Source organism: Scyliorhinus canicula, chromosome 21 (genome assembly GCF_902713615.1).
Source record: "Scyliorhinus canicula chromosome 21, sScyCan1.1, whole genome shotgun sequence".
Taxonomy (NCBI): Eukaryota; Metazoa; Chordata; class Chondrichthyes; order Carcharhiniformes; family Scyliorhinidae; genus Scyliorhinus; species Scyliorhinus canicula.
In genome coordinates, this window is record NC_052166.1 from 59,535,885 (window position 1) to 59,556,444 (window position 20,560).

The window sequence follows — 20,560 nt, forward strand, 5'->3', positions numbered from 1 at the left end:
TAGAGAAATGGTAAGAAAGAGTGGCACAGCTCAATTAAAACAGAAATTATAAACTGTTTACACTGTGGCCTAAAAATGTGTGAGAGTGTGTGTACATGCGAGTGCGTTTGCATGTGAGAGTGTGTGAGTGAGTGTATGTTTCTGTGCAAGTGCGCGTTTCTGTGCCAGTGCATGTGTCTGCGAACGCGTGTATTTGCGAACCTGTGTGTATGGTGTGCTCGCACACATTGTCTGTGGTGTGTTTGTGTGTAGTGTGCAAATGTGTATGCATGTGATGGTGTGCGGTGTGCACATGTGCCTGTGTGTGCAGGGCCGGCTCAAGGCACCGGCAACTCGGGCTGTCGCCCGGGGCGCCATGTGCTCGGGGACGGCAGAGACTCGGGTCCCGCGCATGCGCAGTTGGGCCGGTGCCAACCAGCGCATGCGCGGTGGCCGCCCGCCCCCAGGGCGGCCCCCCGGCTCGGTCCGCCCCCCCCCGCGTCCGCCCCGCCCTCGGGTCCGCCCCCCGCCCCGCCCTCGGGTCCGCCCCCCCGCCCCGCCCTCGGGTCCGCCCGCCCCCCGCGTCCCCCCCCCCCCGCGTCCGCCCCCCCCCCTCGGGTCCGCCCCCCCTCGGCCCCCGCCCCCCCTCGGCCCCGCCCCTCCTCGGCCCCCCCCCTCGGGTCCGCCCCTCCTCGGCCCCGCCACCCCGCCCCCCCTCGGCCCCGCCCCCCCTCGGCCCCCCCCCCCCCCCTCGGCCCCCCCCCCCCCCCAAGGGCGCCGAAGTTCAGCTTGCCCGGGGCGCCAGCAACCCTAAAGCCGGCGCTGTGTGTGTGGTGAGTGAGGTATGTGATTGTGTGTTTTTAATAATAATCTTTATTGTCACAAGTAGGCTTACATTGCAATGAAGTTTCTGTGAAAAGCTCCTAGTCGCCACATTCCGGCGCCTGTTCGGGTACACAGAGGGAGAATTCAGAATGTCCAAATTACCTAACAGCACGTCTTTCTAATGGAGGAAACTGGAGCACCCAGAGGAAACCCAAGCAGACACGGGGAGAACGTACAGACTTCGCTCAGACAGTGACCCAGCTGGGAATTGAACCTGGGACCCTGGCGCTGTGAAGCCACATGTTTGTGTGTCTATGCACACATGTGTGGGTACAGTGTAAGTGGTGAGAGAGTGTGTGTGGTCTGTGTGTGTGGGTGGAGTGTGAGTGGTAATGTGTGGGTGGTGAGTGTGATGTGCTTGCGCGTGCGGTGTGTGTGATCTGTGCGCATGTTTATATGCGGTGTGTGTACGGGGGGAGTGTGTGTGGTATGTGATTGATGTGAGAGTATGGTGCGTGAGTGGTACATGAGTGTGGCCTGTGTTTGGGTATGTGCACACGTGTGTGTGTGTGTGTTTATTATCTGTGGCCAAAGCTCATTTGTCTTTTGGGCTTATATGATTTTTAAATTGATGAGCTCGGAGCTCAGCGAGATTACATTGAAACAGGTTCAATTTTGCCCCAGCTGTCACAGGCAGTAATGAGCACATTCTTGTGTTATGAGAATATTGGAGGCTGAGGTGGAATTTGGAGCAAGAACAGCGTACTGTTATCTCATCTATGTTAGGCACAATTATTTAAAACACGTTAACGTTGCAGCAGCTACGACAATGAGCGTTTTTATTATGTTTTTAATGGGGGGGTGGATCTGCTTTCAACGGCAGGAGGATCACCAGAGGACACCGATTTTAAGACAATTGTCAAAAAACAAGACGTAATGAGGGAAATGGGGGGAATTCTTTTTGCTTTTTAATTATGCTGTGAGTCATTGTGATCTGGAAGTGATTGCCCCAAAGGGTGATAGAAACAGATTCAACAGCAATTTTCCAATTAGATAAATACTTAAAAATAAAGAAAGCTTTAGGGGTGAGAAACAAAAAACGGTTGGGTACTGCTAAGTGGACAGCTCTGTCAAAAGGGATGGCAGAGGCATGATGGGCCAAATGGCCTCCTTCTGTTCTGGAAGGTTCTATGAAACAAATTCAAGGCATTTAACTGTAGGGTAGGCAAATGCAAACACTGTACGCAAAGAAGCTGCTCGCTTGACATCAGATGAAAAAGAGAACACCAAACACACAGTGAACAAACATATTGAGGGCTGGTTTAGCACAGTGGGCTAAAGAGCTGGCTTGCAATGCAGAACACAGCCAGCAGCGCAGGTTCAATTCCCATACCAGCCTCCACAAACAGGTGTTGGAATGTGGCGACTAGGGGCTTTTCACAGTAAATTCATTGAAGCCTACTCGTGACAATAAGTGATTAAGGGGCTTGTTTAGCACAGGGCTAAATCGCTGGCTTTTAAAGCAGACCAAGGCAGGGTAGCGGCACAGTTCAATTACTGTACCAGCTTCCCCGAACAGGCGCCGGAATGTGGCGACTAGAGGCTTTTCACAGTAACTTCATTTGAAACCTACTCGTGACAATAAGCGAATTTCATTTCATTTCATTTTTATCAATTAACTGAAGCCTCAGGCAGCTGAGCAAAGTGTTTCAGGTGCTAATGTGTAGGACAATGCAGAGTGCTTGCTGCGACTCTGCATAAATACATTCCGATAAAGGAAACAACACACTCAGCAGCAATCAATTAAAACTGACTTGTAAAAGCCGCTTGTACCTCAAAAGAAAATTCTCAGAGCCGGAGGGTCATTCATCTCAGAGTAAGGGGGTCGCCCATTTAGGACAGGGGTGAGCAGGAATTTCTTCTCTAAGAGGTAGTGAATCTGTGGAATTCTTTACCGCAGAGAGCTGTAGAACAGGGGTGCGCAACCTGCGGCCCGGGGCCACGTTCGGACTATCCGGATTCTGAGTGCAACCACAAGACATTTTGTTGATCGGTTCCCAAGCGCAGCGTTGCCACTTTCCCCTGATTTCTGTCCGCATAGGTTTTTTTCTTACCGGTATGACTGAAAAGATTTGCGCCTAAAGCGAAGACAGGTGAATGGAGGTGAGGTGCTGATTGTTCACAACATTGACTGTGAGAGCCGTGCGCGCACTCTGTGTCCAAGTGCAAATATTTATTTTGTGTTTGCCATTTGAAGTTGAAAAATGAAAATCGCTTATTGTCACGAGTAGGCTTCAATGAAGTTACTGTGAAAAGCCCCTAGTCGCCACATTCCGGCGCCTGTTTGGGGAGGCTGTTATGGGAATCGAACCGTGCTGCTGGCCTGCTTGGTCTGCTGTCGAAGCCAGCGATTTAGCCCTGTGCTAAACAGCCCCTGACACTTGATGACATTTCTATTAATACATAAACAATTAGCATTTTCTATTGCGCATCAAGAAATATTAGGTGTGTATTAAATGTATTTTTTTTAATAAACAATTTTATTGAGGTAGTTTTTGGCTTTATAAACAGTTACAGACATCATCAGAAAAGAAGCAAAAAAGGCAAAAATGTGCAAACATCCACATACTTTCAATACTTCCACCATAACATATTGCATAAGCCCGCTCCTCTCCCACCGGTACTACCCGCCATATTTTCCCTCCTACTCTACTCTACTCCCCTCCACCCCCCTGCTGACGCTCACTCTCCCGCAAAGAAGTCAATAAATGGTTGCCACCTCCGGGTGAACCCCTGCACAGATCCCCTCAAGGCAAACTTAATTTTTTCCATCCCCAGGAAACTCGACATGTCCGCAAGCCACCACTCAGTCTTCGGGGACTTCGAGTCCCTCCACGCCAATAATATTCGTCGCCGGGCTATCAGGGAAGCAAAGGCCAACACATCGGCCTCTTTCTCCCCCTGGACGCCCGGGTCTTCCGAAACCCCAAAAATTGCCACCCCTGGACTCATCACCACCCTTGTTTTTAGCACCTGGGACATGACCCCCACAAATCCCTCCCAGTAGCCCCTCAGCTCAGGGCATGCCCAGAACATGTGAACATGGTTCGCTGGTCCTCCCGCGCACCTAGCGCATTTGTCCTCTATCCCGAAAAATTTGCTCATCCGAGCCACCGTCATATGGGCCCGATGAACGACCTTAAATTGGATCAGCCCGAGCCTAGCACACGTCGCGGTCGAGTTTACCCTACTCAGGGCCTCTGCCCACAGCCCATCCTCCATTTCCCCGCCTAGCTCCTCCTCCCATTTAAGTTTCAGTTCCTCTGTCTGGGACCCTTCCTCCCTCATGAGCACCTTATAAATACCCGAGACTCTACCCTCCCCTTCGTCCCTCCCAGAGACTATTCTGTCTAGGATCCCCATTAGCGGGAGGCGCGGGAAAGATGGGACCTGTCTACGAACAAAGTCCCGCAACTGTAGGTATCTAAAATCATTTCCCCTTACCAACCCAAATTTCTCCTCCAAGCTCCTCAAACTCGCGAAGCTCCCTTCCAGGAACATATCACCCACCCTTCCCGCCCCTGCTCGCCGCCATACTCAGAACCCCCCATCCATTCTGCCGGGGGCAAACCGATGGTTGTCGCAGATTGGCGCCCAGACAGACGCCCCCATCTCCCCCACATGCCTCCTCCACTGGCCCCATATCCGCAGGGTCGCCACTACTACCGGGCTGATGGTGTACTTGGCCGGCGGCAGCGGTAGAGGAGCCGTGACCAGGGCTTCCAAACTGGAGCCCCTGCACGAAGCCGCCTCCACCCGCTCCCAAATAGACCCCGTACCCACCATCCACTTCCTTATCATAGCGATGTTGGCCGCCCAGTAATAATTGACCAGACTTGGCAAAGCCAGCCCTCCCTCGCTGCAGTTCCTCTCCAACATCGCCTTCTTCACCCGCGGAGACTTTCCCGCCCAGACAAAGCTCATGATCAGCCCGTTAACTCTTTTGAAGAAGGACTGTGGGATAAAGATCGGGAGGCACTGAAAAATAAACAAAAATCGAGGGAGGATTGTCATCTTTACAGTCTGCACCCTCCCTGCCAGCGACAGCGGGAGTGCATCCCATCTCCGAAACTCTCCCTTCATTTGCTCCACCACCCTGGCCAAATTTAACTTATGCAGCCTGCCCCAGTCTCGTGCCACCTGGATTCCCAAATACCGGAAATTTTCCTCAACTAGCCTAAACGGTAGCCCTCTCAATCTGTTCTCCTGGCCCCTTGCCTGGACCACAAACATTTCACTCTTGACCGTATTTAATTTGTATCCTGAGAACTGGCCGAACTCCCTCAGCATTCCCAGTATAGTTCCCATCCCGGCCACTGGGTCCGACACGTACAGGAGCAGGTCGTCTGCATAAAGAGAAACCCTGTGTTCAACCCCGCCCCTCACCATCCCCTTCCAACCCTCTGCGGCTCTCAGCGCAATCGCCAGCGGCTCTATGGTCAGCGCAAACAGCAGCGGGGAGAGCGGGCGGTCCCTCGGTACAACCTAAAGTACTCCGACACTTCTCTGTTGGTCCTGACGCTGGCCCTCGGGGCCTGATATAATAATTTGATCCAATCCACCAATCCCTCCCCGAACCCAAACCGTCCGAGCACCTCCCATAGATAGTCCCACTCCACCCGGTCAAAGGCCTTCTCGGCGTCCATTGCCACCACTACCTCCACCTCTCTACCCGCCGGGGGCATCATTATCACATTGAGCTATCTCCTCAGATTGGCCGCCAGCTGCCTACCTTTCACGAACCCCGTTTGATCCTCCCCAATCACCTCCGGTACACAGTCCTCCATTCTACCCGCCAGTACCTTTGCCAGGAGCTTGGCGTCTACATTAATCAGGGAGATTGGCCTGTAGGACCCGCACACCTCCGGGTCTTTACCCCGCTTCAATATCAGAGATATGGTGGCTTGTGACATTGTCGGTGGCAGGGTCCCTCTGTCCCTTGCCTCATTGAAAACCCTCGCCAAGACCGGGCCCACCAGCTCAGAGAACTTCCTATAAAACTCTACTGGGTATCTATCCGGCCCCGGGGACTTCCCCGACTGCATGCCCTTTAGGCCCCCCAATACCTCCTCTACTCTAATCGGGGCCCCCAGCTCTTCCACTCGCCCCCCCCCCCCCAACTGTTGGGAATGTTAACCCGTCCAGAAACCTTTTCATCCCCTCCGGTTCTTCCGGCGGCTCCGAAGTATACAGCTTACGATAGAAGTCCCGGAATACCCTATTCAATTCTGCCGGATCCTCCACTTTGCGCCCCCCCTCGTCCCTCACTCTACCTATTTCCCTGGCCGCCTCCCTCCTCCTGAGTTGCTGCGCTAACAGTCTGCTAGCCTTTTCCCCATACTCGTACACCACTCCCCTCGCCTTCCTAAGCTGTTCCACGGCCCTGCTCGTGGATAGTGCCCCCAGTTCCGCCTGTAGCCTCTGCCTCTCCCTGAGTAAAACCTCCCCCGGGGACTCCGCGTGCTCTTCATCTATCCGACCCATTTCCCTGACCAATCTATCCATCTCTGCCCGGTCTGCCTTGGCTCTGTGGGCCCCAATTGAAATCAGCTCCCCCCGCACTACTGCCTTTAGCGCCTCCCACACGGTCGCCGCTGAGACCTCCCCAGTGTCATTCACCTGCAGGTAATTTTTTATACATTTCCGAAGCCTCTCGCAGATCCCCTCCTCCGACAGCAGTCCCACATCTAGCCTCCATTGCGGGCGTTGATAACTCGCTCCCCCGAACTGCAGGTCCACCCAATGCGGGGCATGGTCTGAAATGGTAATTGCTGAGTATTCCGTGTTCTTTACCTCCCCCATACAGTCCCTGCTTATTACAAAGAAATCTATCCTGGAATATACTTTATGGACGTGCGAGTAAAACGAGTAGCCCCTTCCTGTTGGCTGTCCCTCTCTCCAGGGGTCCACTGCCCCCATTTGCTCCATAAACCCTTTCAGCTCCCTTGCCATTGCTGAGAGTCTACCCGTTCTGGGACACGACCGATCCAAAGTCGGGTCAAGGACCATGTTAAAGTCCCCTCCCATTATTAGCCTGCGAGAATCCAGGTCCGGGATCTTCCCCAGCACTCTTTTAATGAAGTCCACGTCATCCCAGTTCGGGGCATATATATTCACCAGCACCACTCTTCTCCCCTCCAGTCTGCCCCATACCATCAGGTATCTGCCCCCCCTGTCTGCGGATATGCCCTCTGCCTCAAATTGCACGCGCTTGTTGATCATGATTGCCACCCCTCTGGACTTCGAGTCCAAGTCCGAGTGGAAGACCTGGCTAATCCAGCCCTTCCTTAGCCTGGTCTGGTCTGACACTTTCAGATGGTATTAAATGTATTTAACCATATTCATGGGGTCAAGGTTAATGAACAGGCCTGATTTCAGTCTTGCCGCCCACTGAGATGAAGGAGGGCCACTCTTGTGGCCCACTCACTAGCCTAGGTTGCCCATCACTGTTGTAGAGGCTAGGTCGTTAGGTTCGTTCAAGGTTGGGATAGTCAGATTTTTAATTATTAATGGAATCCAGGGTGATGGGGATGAGTTGGGAAAGTGGAGTTGAGGATTATCATATCAGATCAGTCCTGAACTCGTTGAATGGCTGATCAAACTTGATGAGCCGATTGGCTTATTTCTGCCCCTATGGCTGTTCATGCCGGCGGATATTCTGGCCCCACGCCGGCGCATAGGTGTTCTGGCGACGAGGGTGCAGTTAACGGAATCAGTAAATGCCGCCAGTGGGCTGCTTCCATCGCCGAAAAACACACTTGAGATGATTGGGGAGTCACACACTTTAGCGACTGATTCTCACTGTAATTCAACTTACCAGAGGTACGAGACCCCCTCCCTCCATGATTTTATGGAAGGTCTTTCCTCTCTCTGACCCCGAATTGACCTCTGCCCTCAGCAGGTCACCGGTGGACAGGTGAGTGTAGCCATACTTGTGCACGATCTTCTCGCACTGCGTTCCCTTGCCAGATCCTGGGCCTCCTATTCATGGATGAAAGAAGACACGACGTTAGCAAAGCAATGCCTGGACACCCCCAGAAAAACCCACTAAACAGCTTCAGTATCGTGTTTTAGATACCTTTCAGCATCATTTTCATGTTGACAATTCAACATGTTTTTCAAAAGTATTTTCCCTGGCCAATTTCCACACTCCTGCCTTGTGGCCTTTCTTCATGGGTGGGCCCAGGCGGCGAGTGTTCATAGACCCCCCCATACGTGCACTTTTTAAGACAAGCCGATCTACGTGCTGACAGCATAATGCCTGACTGTGATGTCCCCATTGAGTGAAAAGTCTGATAATATTCACTATTAAGGCTCACGCGGGATAACTGACCTTCAGCAAGTACAATGACATCAGAGGACTTAGGATCAGGAGTCGGCCCTTCGAGCCTACTCCGCCCTTCAGTAAGATCATGGCTGACCAGGTTGTGGTTTCACTTTTCAGTCAGCCCTGAATAGTCCTTGACTCCCCTTCCTGCCCAAAATCCATCTGACTCTGCCTTAAATAAGACCAGCCTCCACTGCTGCAAGGGCAGCGAGTTGACACCGACAGCATTCCGACTTGGACATACACTCTTGACTGTCCGTAGGGCGGCCACTGACAGACCTGAAGAATTCCGGATGGGAAGCAATGTGAATGGGCTGTATGGCTGGGAGAAGAAAATTCACATGGAGAAACCTTGGTGAAAGGAATTGAAAATATATCAGATAAGCGACTAGATTAGCTAACAAATTAAGTCTGTGGCCCGAGGTGAACATTGGGAGGTACTGGTAATGGAGATTTCTGTGGCATTGAATTGTTAAGTGTGGAAGGAACTCTTTATCCACACTCTTGGGTAAATTAGACCATGGTTCTGTGGATAAAAAAATATCAGTTATGAAGCACAAAAAGAAGTTTCATATTCCCAGCATAAGGGCAAACCAAAGATGTAAATGAGAATTAATCATAAAATAAATTAAAGTAAATTGTGTCTGCTTGTTTGGGGATCAGGAGGAAGTGGGAGATCAGAGAGACTCTTGTTTCAAAGGAAAAATAATGGAGAATAAGCAGTCCGTTTCAAATAATAATAATCTTTATTATCACAAGTAGGCTTACATTAACACTGCAGTGAAGTTATTGTGACAATCCCCGAGTCGCCGCACTCCGGTGCCTGTTCGGGAGAATTCAGAATGTCCAATTCACCTAACAAGCACGTCTTTAGGGACTTGTGGGAGGAAACCGGAGCACCCGGAGGAAACCCACGCAGATACGGGGAGAACGTGCAGACTCCGCTCTGACAGTCACCCAACCCGGGAATCGAAGCTGAGACCCTGGTGCTGTGAAGCGACAGTGCTAACCACTGTGCTACCATGCCAACCACATGGGTATCTGACAGTGGCCAGAAGACCTGAAAACCAGACTCTCCAGCATAGAAACCGAAGAATGGTCCAATCGGCGCTGGGTTAAAATCCTGCAACGCCCGGCTGAACAGTACTTCAACCACATGGCTGGTTCAGGACGAAAACTCGGCACCGTCTCCTCAAAGTGCGCCGAGGGATGGCAATAAATGTCGGCTTGCCAACAGCGTCCCACAGAATGAGTAACAAAAATGGAACAATGCCACATGGTCAACGTAGCCCGAGGCTCCTCTGTGGCAAGGTGTCAGAGATCCGAGTGGAGTTTGTTGAGGGAATTTCAAATATTAAAGAAAAGGTTTGGAGGTAAATAAATCTATTGAGATCAAATCACAGAACTTGACTCAGCAAATGTGAAGAGGCAGCTGAAGTCACGGCTTCCAAGTGACAGAAATGATGGCTAGATGGTGGGGGGTGGGGGGGAGGGGGGGCTGACAGCTGCTCCCCTGGGTACTGGGATACGTAGAGTTAGACAGGAAAGCAAATGGGAATAGGACAAACTATAGCCTCCTGCCAACCACACCCCCTCCCCCATCACTTAACAAAATAATTACATGATAAATGAAGCCGACAGGTGCTCAGGGAAAGAGAATGAAATATTGCCCCCGGTGGGGGAGGGTGGTGAGCAGAGACGATGAGAAATAGTTGCAGTTTTTGATGTGACCAGCAGATGGCAGGGGTGTCGGAGAAAGAGGAAGGCAGCTGAAGAGAGTTACTCTAGGTGGCATCAGAGAGCGCAGGACAAACCAGCCACAGAGACAGCAGCAAGGAGGAATAAGCTTAAATAAAAGATGTGGCAACGAAAACCCAGGGCCGAACTTTGCTGCCGCTCCCACCAGCAGGATTTTCCAGTTCCTTCGAAGTCAATGGAATTTTAACGTTTCACCGCACGATACTGCTCTGCCCCCTCCCACTGAGACAAGACTACGAAATTCCACCTCTGGAGATGGAGAGATCTGTGTCTCGCCTACTGGGAGACGGGAGCTGCTTTTGATACCCCTTCCTAAAAACAATTTATACACTCCTGCTATTCCAAATTAAACTGAACTACAAAACAGATGCATTCAGAGCCCTTGGGCGGGATTCACCCCTTCCCGGCGGGGCGGGGGGTCCCGGCGGGATGGAGTGGCGGGAACCACTCCGGCCTCGGGCCGCCCCAAAGGTGCGGATAGGGGCCAAGCCCTAACATTGAGGGGCCCGCCCCAGAGTGGTTGGCACCCAGCCGGCTGGCGGGAACGGCCTTTGGCGCCATGCCAGCCGGGGCCGAAGGGACTTCGCCGGCCGGCAGAAGTCCGCGCGTGTGCCGGAGTGTCAGCGGCTGCTGACGTCATCCCCGCGCATGTGCAGGGGAGGGGGTCACTTCTGCCTCTGCCATGGTGTAGACCATGGCGAAGGCGGAAGGAAAAGAGTGCCCCCCACGGCACAGGCCTGCCCGCAGATCGGTGGGCCCCGATCGCGGGCCAGGCCACGTGGGGGCACCCCCCAGGGCCAGATTGCCCCGTGCTCCCCCCCAGGACGCCGGTGCCCGCTCACGCCGCCTGGTCCCGCTGGTAAGGTAGGTGGTTTAATCCAAGCCGGCGGGACCAGCATGACAGCGGCGGGACTTTGTCCCATCGCGGGCCAGAGAATCGCCTGGGGGGGGGGCTGCCGACTGGCGATGCGTGATTCCCACCCCCGCCGAATCTCCGTTGCCGGAGACTTAGGGACATGGCGGGGGTGGGATTGGCGCCGGCCCCTGGCGATTCTGCGACCCGGCGGGTTGTCGGAGAATCTCGCCCGTGGTGTCAGCACTGAGAGAGTGTTGCACTGTCAGAGATGCTGCCTTTTTTCAGCTTCACTGTATCGCACACTAACGTAGGATTCTCCGACCCCCCGTCGGGTGGGAGAATCGCCGAGGTCGGCGTGTATCCTGCCCCGGCCGTCCCCCCAATTCTCCCGCCCCCCAAAAATCAGTGCGGCATCAATCGCGCGCCGGCCTCGAAGAATGGCGGGGTCCGGAGTGACTCAATGAGCCCTGGGGTTGTCCGGATTCTATGGCCCACAATGGGCCTAAGTGCCACCCTGTCTATGCCGGTCCTGCCGGTGGGACCTAGCAGCACGTTAGGCCTCCAGGGTTCTTGGGGGCTGCGGGGGGATCTGGCTCCGGGAGGTGCCCTCACGGTGGCCTGGCCCGTGATCGGGGCTCACCAATCCGCAGGCGGGCCTGTGCCGTGGGGGTACTCTATTCCTTCCGCATGGGAGGCCGTGGTCATCCTCCATTCCCGGTGCGGATGTGACTCCATGTGCGCAGGCGCAGTGATGACGGCAGCACGCCCTGGCACACCCGCGCATGCGCCGACTCGCGCTGGCCAGCAGGGGCCCTTCGCCGCCGGTTGGCGTGGCGCAAGGCTCCTATCCTGCCAGCCAGTTGGGCGCCAAACACTCCGTGGCGGGCCTCGCCCCTGAACGGCCCAACGCCACATCGTCCCGCCGGGAACCCCAACCCGCCGGGTACGGGAGACCCCGCCCACTGTATCTCACACACTGAGGGAGGGTTACACTGTATCTCACTCACTGAGGGAGGGTTACACTGTATCTCACACACTGAGGGAGGGTTACACTGTATCTCACTCACTGAGGGAGGGTTACACTGTATCTCACTCACTGAGGGAGGGTTACACTGTATCTCACTCACTGAGGGAGGGTTACACTGTATCACACTCACTGAGGGAGGGTTACACTGTATCACATAAACTGAGGGAGGGTTACACTGTATCTCACTCACTGAGAGGGTTACACTGTATCTCACTCACTGAGGGAGGGTTACACTGTATCACACACACTGAGGGAGGTTTACACTGTCAGACACACTGAGGGAGGGTTACACTGTATCACACTCACTGAGGGAGGGTTACACTGTATCTCACTCACTGAGGGAGGGTTACACTGTATCACACACACTGAGGGAGGGTTACACTGTCAGACACACTGAGGGAGGGTTACACTGTATCACACTCACTGAGGGAGGGTTACACTGTATCTCACTCACTGAGAGAGGGTTACACTGTATGACACACACTGAGGGAGGGTTACACTGTATCTCACTCACTGAGGGAGGGTTACACTGTATCACACACACTGAGGGAAGGTTACACTGTATCTCACTCACTGAGGGAGGGTTACACTGTATCTCACACACTGAGGGAGGGTCACACTGTATCTCACACACTGAGGGAGGGTTACACTGTATCTCACTCACTGAGGGAGGGTTACACTGTATCACACTCACTGAGGGAGGGTTACACTGTATCTCACTCACTGAGGGAGGGTTACACTGTATCTCACTCACTGAGGGAGGGTTACACTGTATCACACTCACTGAGGGAGGGTTACACTGTATCACACACACTGAGGGAGGGTTACACTGTATCACACACACTGAGGGAGGGTTACACTGTATCACACACACTGAGGGAGGGTTACACTGTATCTCACTCACTGAGGGAGGGTTACACTGTATCACACACTGAGGGAGGGTTACACTGTATCACACACACTGAGGGAGGGTTACACTGTATCACACACACTGAGGGAGGGTTACACTGTATCACACTCACTGAGGGAGGGTTACACTGTATCACACACACTGAGGGAGGGTTACACTGTATCTCACTCACTGAGGGAGGGTTACACTGTATCTCACTCACTGAGGGAGGGTTACACTGTATCTCACACACTGAGAGAGGGTTACACTGTATCACACACACTGAGGGAGGGTTACACTGTATCTCACTCACTGAGGGAGGGTTACACTGTATCACATAAACTGAGGGAGGGTTACACTGTATCTCACTCACTGAGGGAGGGTTACACTGTATCTCACTCACTGAGGGAGGGTTACACTGTATCACACACACTGAGGGAGGGTTACACTGTATCACACACACTGAGGGAGGGTTACACTGTATCTCACACACTGAGGGAGGGTTACACTGTATCTCACACACTGAGGGAGGGTTACACTGTATCTCACTCACTGAGGGAGGGTTACACTGTATCACACTCACTGAGGGAGGGTTACACTGTATCACACACACTGAGGGAGGGTTACACTGTATCTCACTCACTGAGGGAGGGTTACACTGTATCACACACACTGAGGGAGGGTTACACTGTATCACACACACTGAGGGAGGGTTACACTGTATCTCACTCACTGAGGGAGGGTTACACTGTATCACACTCACTGAGGGAGGGTTACACTGTATCACACTCACTGAGGGAGGGTTACACTGTATCACATACACTGAGGGAGGGTTACACTGTATCTCACTCACTGAGGGAGGGTCACACTGTATCTCACACACTGAGGGAGGGTCACACTGTATCTCACACACTGAGGGAGGGTTACACTGTATCTCACTCACTGAGGGAGGGTTACACTGTATCACATAAACTGAGGGAGGGTTACACTGTATCACAAACACTTAGGGAGGGTTACACTGTATCTCACCCACTGAGGGAAGGTTACACTGTATCACACTCACTGAGGGAGGGTTACACTGTATCACACACTGAGGGAAGGTTACACTGTATCACACACACTGAGGGAGGGTTACACTGTATCACACACACTGAGGGAAGGTTACACTGTATCACACACACTGAGGGAGGGTTACACTGTATCTCACTCACTGAGGGAGGGTTACACTGTATCACACACACTGAGGGAGAGTTACACTGTATCTCACTCACTGAGGGAGGGTTACACTGTATCACACACACTGAGGGAAGGTTACACCGTATCTCACTCACTGAGGGAGGGTTACACTGTATCACACACACTGAGGGAGGGTTACACTGTATCTCACTCACTGAGGGAGGGTTACACTGTATCACACACACTGAGGGAGGGTTACACTGTATCACATACACTGAGGGAGGGTTACACTGTATCTCACTCACTGAGGGAGGGTTACACTGTATCACACTCACTGAGGGAGGGTTACACTGTATCTCACTCACTGAGGGAGGGTTACACTGTATCACACACTGAGGGAGGGTTACACTGTATCACACACACTGAGGGAGGGTTACACTGTATCACACTCACTGAGGGAGGGTTACACTGTATCACACTCACTGAGGGAGGGTTACACTGTATCACACTCACTGAGGGAGGGTTACACTGTATCACACACACTGAGGGAGGGTTACACTGTATCACACTCACTGAGGGAGGGTTACACTGTATCTCACTCACTGAGGGAAGGGTTACACTGTATCACACTCACTGAGGGAGGGTTACACTGTATCACACTCACTGAGGGAGGGTTACACTGTATCACACACACTGAGGGAGGGTTACACTGTATCACACTCACTGAGGGAGGGTTACACTGTATCTCACTCACTGAGGGAGGGTTACACTGTATCACACACACTGAGGGAGGGTTACACTGTATCTCACTCACTGAGGGAGGGTTACACTGTATCTAACTCACTGAGGGAGGGTTACACTGTATCTCACTCACTGAGGGAGGGTTACACTGTATCACACACACTGAGGGAGGATTACACTGTATCTCACTCACTGAGGGAGGGTTACACTGTATCACACACACTGAGGGAGGGTTACACTGTATCACACACACTGAGGGAGGGTTACACTGTATCTCACTCACTGAGGGAAGGTTACACTGTATCACACTCACTGAGGGAGGGTTACACTGTATCACACACACTGAGGGAAGGTTACACTGTATCACATACACTGAGGGAGGGTTACACTGTATCTCACTCACTGAGGGAGGGTTACACTGTATCACACCACTGAGGAGGGTTACACTGTATCTCACTCACTGAGAGAGGGTTACACTGTATCTCACTCACTGAGGGAGGGTTACACTGTATCACACTCACTGAGGGAGGGTTACACTGTATCACATACACTGAGGGAGGGTTACACTGTATCTCACTCACTGAGGGAGGGTTACACTGTATCACACACACTGAGGGAGGGTTACACTGTATCACACTCACTGAGGGAGGGTTACACTGTATCACACACACTGAGGGAGGGTTACACTGTATCACACTCACTGAGGGAGGGTTACACTGTATCACACACACTGAGGGAGGGTTACACTGTATCACACACACTGAGGGAAGGTTACACTGTATCACACTCACTGAGGGAGGGTTACACTGTATCACATACACTGAGGGAGGGTTACACTGTATCTCACTCACTGAGGGAGGGTTACACTGTATCTCACTCACTGAGGGAGGGTTACACTGTATCTCACTCACTGAGGGAGGGTTACACTGTATCACACACACTGAGGGAGGGTTACACTGTATCACACTCACTGAGGGAGGGTTACACTGTATCACACTCACTGAGGGAGGGTTACACTGTATCACACTCACTGAGGGAGGGTTACACTGTATCACATACACTGAGGGAGGGTTACACTGTATCTCACTCACTGAGAGAGGGTTACACTGTATCACACTCACTGAGAGAGGGTTACACTGTATCACACTCACTGAGGGAGGTTACACTGTATCACATAAACTGAGGGAGGGTTACACTGTATCACACACACCTGAGGGAGGGTTACACTGTATCACACACACTGAGGGAAGGTTACACTGTATCACTCACTGAGGGAGGGTTTACCTGTATCATCACTCACTGAGGGAGGGTTACATGTATCACACTACACTGAGGGAGGTTACACTGTATCTCACTCACTGAGGGAGGGTTACACTGTATCCACTCAACTGAGGGAGGGTTACACTGTATCACATACATGAGGGAGGGTTACACTGTATCTCACTCACTGAGGAGGGTTACACTGTATCTACACACACTGAGGGAGGGTTACACTGTATCCACATCACTGAGGGAGGGTTACACTGTATCACACACACTGAGGGAGGGTTACACTGGTATCACACTCACTGAGGAGGGTTACACTGTATCACTACACTGAGGGAGGTTACACTGTATCTCACTCACTGAGGGAGGGTTACACTGGTATATCACTCACTGAGGGAGGGTTACACTGTAGTCCACACATCACTGAGGGAGGGTTACACTGTATCTCACTCACTGAGGGAGGGTTACACTGTATCACACACACTGAGGGAGGGTTACACTGTATCACACACACTGAGGGAGGGGGTTACCACTGTAATCACACACACTGAGGGAAGGGTTACACTGTATCTCACTCACTGAGGGAGGGTTACACTGTATCACACCACTGAGGGAGGGTTACACTGTAATCTCACTCACTGAGGGAGGTTACACTGTATCAACATCACTGAGGGAGGATTACACTGTATCTCACGCACTGAGGGAGGGTTACACTGTATCTCACTCACTGAGGGAGGGTTACACTGTATCACACACTGAGGGAAGGTTACACTGTATCACACACACTGAGGGAGGGTTACACTGTATCTCACTCACTGAGGGAGGGTTACACTGTATCACACACACTGAGGGAGGGTTACACTGTATCTCACTCACTGAGGGAGGGTTACACTGTATCTAACTCACTGAGGGAGGATTACACTGTATCTCACGCACTGAGGGAGGGTTACACTGTATCACACACACTGAGGGAGGGTTATGTGGTGTTGTGCGAAGCAAATAATGGCATGTTGGGAAAACTAGTCAAGTTTCTTGGTACAATGAAATTTAAACTGACTTTGCATAACCTAAGGCACAAATACAAGCAGAAAAGGGCAACTTGACCTACAAACTGGCTGGCTCTGTAAACTTGATAACACTAACTCGTCATAACCCAAAGCAGTCTAAATAAGACAAGATAGGCCAGAACCCGTCTCTTACCATTTTTAAACAAGTCTGTTCCGTTTCTTAAACATGCGATCAAAAGACAAGATAATGATATGAGACCCCGTCGTCAAAGGTCAGCATGGAGACGCCAGTTTTATGATATTACTTATGTTTTACTTTTGATCAAATTCCTGACCAGGCTGTATTCACGTTATATAATGTATAAATATCGGCCTATTTCTTTGTAATAGCGCAGACGTGGAAAGGAACCAGCAGTTTGTATTTGACTGCCTTCTGACTCCCAAGTTTCAGCCATTACTGCTAGCAGTTGTAGTTCGTAAATAAAGCTTTGTTTTGCTTACCTAACGAACCTTGTTGAATCTTTCTATCACAGTCCAGAAGCGGGGAAAATATTAACTACGACAGTTACACTGTATCATGTTTAGTGAGGGGGGGCTGTGGGTCAGAAATATAAAACACGAGCCCGGGTGGGATTCTCCCCTACCCGGCGGGGATGGAGTGGTGTGAATCACTCTGGCGTCGGGCCGCCCCGGAGTGGTTTGCCAGCCGGTGGGAAAGGGGCTTGGCGCCACACCAACCGGCGGCGAAGGGCCTCCGCCGGCCGCCGCGAGTTGCCGCATGCACGGGAGTGCCAGCGTGTGCTGGCATCATTCCCACGCATGCGTAGAGGGATTCGCTTCTGCACCAGGAATGGCGGACCGGTACACCCTCCGATGCAGAAGGATAGAGAGCCCCCACGGCACAGGCCCGCCTGCGGATCGGTGGGTCCCGATCACGGGCCAGGCCTCCGTGGGGGCACCTCCTGGGGCCAGATCCCCCCGTGCCCCCCCAAGAACCTCAGAGGCCGCCAGTGCCGCCAGGTCCCGCCAGTAAGGGACCTACTCCAATTTACGCCGCCGGGACTGGCAAAAGACGGGCGGGTCTTTGGCCCAATGCGAGCCGGAGAATTCGGGCAGCGCCGGGGCCCATTGAGTCGCGACGGACCCTGCCATTCTCCTAGGCAGGCGGCGCGACTCACACCGGGCCGATTTTTGGGGACCCGGAGAATTTGGAGGACGGCGGGGGCAGAATTCACGCCAACTCCCGGCGATTCTCCGACCCAGCGGGGGGGGGGGGGGGGGGGGGGGGGGGGGGGGGTCGGAGAATCCCGCCCAAGGAGTCCATTTAAGTTCCTTGGGCTGGCGCGAGATTGATCTTCAGATGTAGGGCTGGATTCACCCATTCTGCGGCTATGTCCGCAGGATCCATCAGGTCTTACGACCAAAATGTCGGCCACCCCCTACCCGCACCAATCCTCCGCCTGGTGGGGGACTAGCAGCCGTGCCGTCTAACATCCCCAGCTTTACCTGCGGATATAGCCTTAGAATGGCTGGGTCTGTGACTGCGCATGCGCATGGCGGCAGCCTGTAGCAGCCATGCTGTACAACGTGGCGCCAGCTCTTACTGGTTTCACACTACTGCTTTGATGCACATATGTGTTCAAGGGAGGGAGAATCACGAGTGCACTTGACCTCACGACTGTTTTCTAGCCTGTAATAGAAACGCTTATTACAAGTCTGTGTCGTTTTGCACAAAACCTGTTTACTTTCATGGCTGAATCGCTCCGCCCTCAGGCAAATGTATTCTTCCCAGCTCCACCCAGAGTTTCCATAATGCTAAGAATCAACTCACCGCTCAACCAAAGTTTCCCAATTAAAATATTTGAAGGAAGTTGTGCTTTTATTACTGAAGAAGCACATAAGTTGAAATTCTGGAATCTACACTCGGCCTGCCAAGTCCTGCCAAATACTGCCCCGCCCTGTAACACACCTCACCACCCCGGACCATCCCCCACCAGTCCCCCCAGCCCCTGCCGAAACTCCTCCTGCCAGCAGAATGGCCTCCCCGTTTGTCCTACGCCGGTGGGGACTCGGCCCATCGGGGGCGGAGCATCGGGTCCAGATCCCTCCGCGCCCCCCTGGAGGCTGCTCGCGCAGCCAGGTCCCGCCAACAAATACCTGATGTAACCTACGCCGGCGGGACTGGCCGAAAACGGGCACCGCTCGGCCCATCGCGGGCCGGAGAATTGACGGGGGGGGGGGGGGGGTGAGAGGCCGCTGCCAGCGGCCGCCGACTGGCGCGGCGCGATTCCCACCCCAGCCAAATCTCCGGCGCCGGAGAATTCGACAGCCGGCGGGGGCAGGATTCACGCTGCCCCCCTCCGCCGATTCTCAGACCCGGCGGGGGGTCGGAGAATCCCGCCCAGATACCCTTGTCTCTGTACCAACAGAAGGGAAAAGAAGGGAGGAGGTGGGGAGTGAGGGGAGAGGAGGGTGGTGGGGAGGGAGGGAGTCAGGGTGTTGGTGGAGGGGGGCCCAATAGGGCACTACCTGAACTATCTATGGAGGCAGAATAACAAAAGAACCTTCAATTATGATGTGCCAAGTTCTGGGAGTCCCGCAGAGGGGGCGAGAGGTGACACACTGTCAGGCTGTGCTAAACTGCCCCTTAATTGATAAAAAATAAAAACAAATATTTTTGATTATTTTCTGTACTAGTTATTGGCATTTTCATAATGTGTACCTGAAATCCCAATTTTTTAAAAACGTAATCATGGGATGTGAGCATAGGGCAGCACGGTAGCACAGTGCTTAGCACTGTTGCTTCACAGCTCCAGGGTCCCAGGTTCGATTCCCCGCTGGGTCTCTGTCTGTGCGGAGTCTGCACGATCTCCCCGTGTCTGCGTGGGTTTCCTCCGGGGGCTCCGGTTTCCACCCACAGTCCAAAGATGTGCAGGTTAGGTGGATTGGCCATGATAAATTGCCCTTTGTGTCCAAAAACGTTACATACATAGATACATATACATAGAACATACAGTGCAGAAGGAGGCCATTCGGCCCATCGAATCTGCACCGACACACTTAAGCCTTCACTTCCATCCTATCCCCATAACCCAATAACCCCTCCTAACCTTTTAGACACTAAGGGCAATTTATCAAGGCCAATCCACCTAACCTGCACGTCTTTGGGCTGTCGGAGGGAACCGGAGCACCCGGAGGAAACCCACGCAGACACGGGGAGAACGTGAAGACTCCGCACAGACAGTGACCCAGCGGGGAATCGAACCTGGGACCCTGGCGCTGTGAAGCCACAGTGTTGGGTGGGGGTTACTGGGTTGCAGGGTTAGGGTGGAGGTGTGGGCTTATTTGGGTGCTCTTTCCAAGGGCCAGTGCAGACTCGATGGGCCAAATAGCCTCCTTCTGCACTGTACATTCTGTGAAATCTGTGAAGTTAGGCTTAACATTTATTGCTCATCCCTTATCGTAAAAGGTGGTGATCAGCTGCATTTATTTTTTTTATTACTTTACCAGAGTTACAAAGGCACAGGGCGCAATTCTCCCCTCGGGAGACTATGGGCACAATTCTCCCCTCGGGAGACTAAGGGCCCGATTCTCCGCCCCCCACGACGGCCGGCAGCGATTCACAGCTGTTCGATGGGCCGAAGTCCCA

General features: G+C 52.8%; 1 protein-coding gene across 4 annotated transcripts in view; it reads right to left on the minus strand.

Annotated features, from left to right (window-relative positions):
* Positions 1–20,560, minus strand: part of LOC119955856 (adenylate kinase isoenzyme 1-like) — a 211,274-nt gene that overhangs the window by 18,857 nt on the left and 171,857 nt on the right. For all 4 annotated transcript variants that reach the window (XM_038782496.1, XM_038782497.1, XM_038782495.1 and 1 more), the window contains one exon: positions 7,682–7,845. In XM_038782496.1, the coding sequence (XP_038638424.1) occupies positions 7,682–7,845 (164 nt within the window). The remainder of the gene's footprint in view (positions 1–7,681; positions 7,846–20,560) is intronic.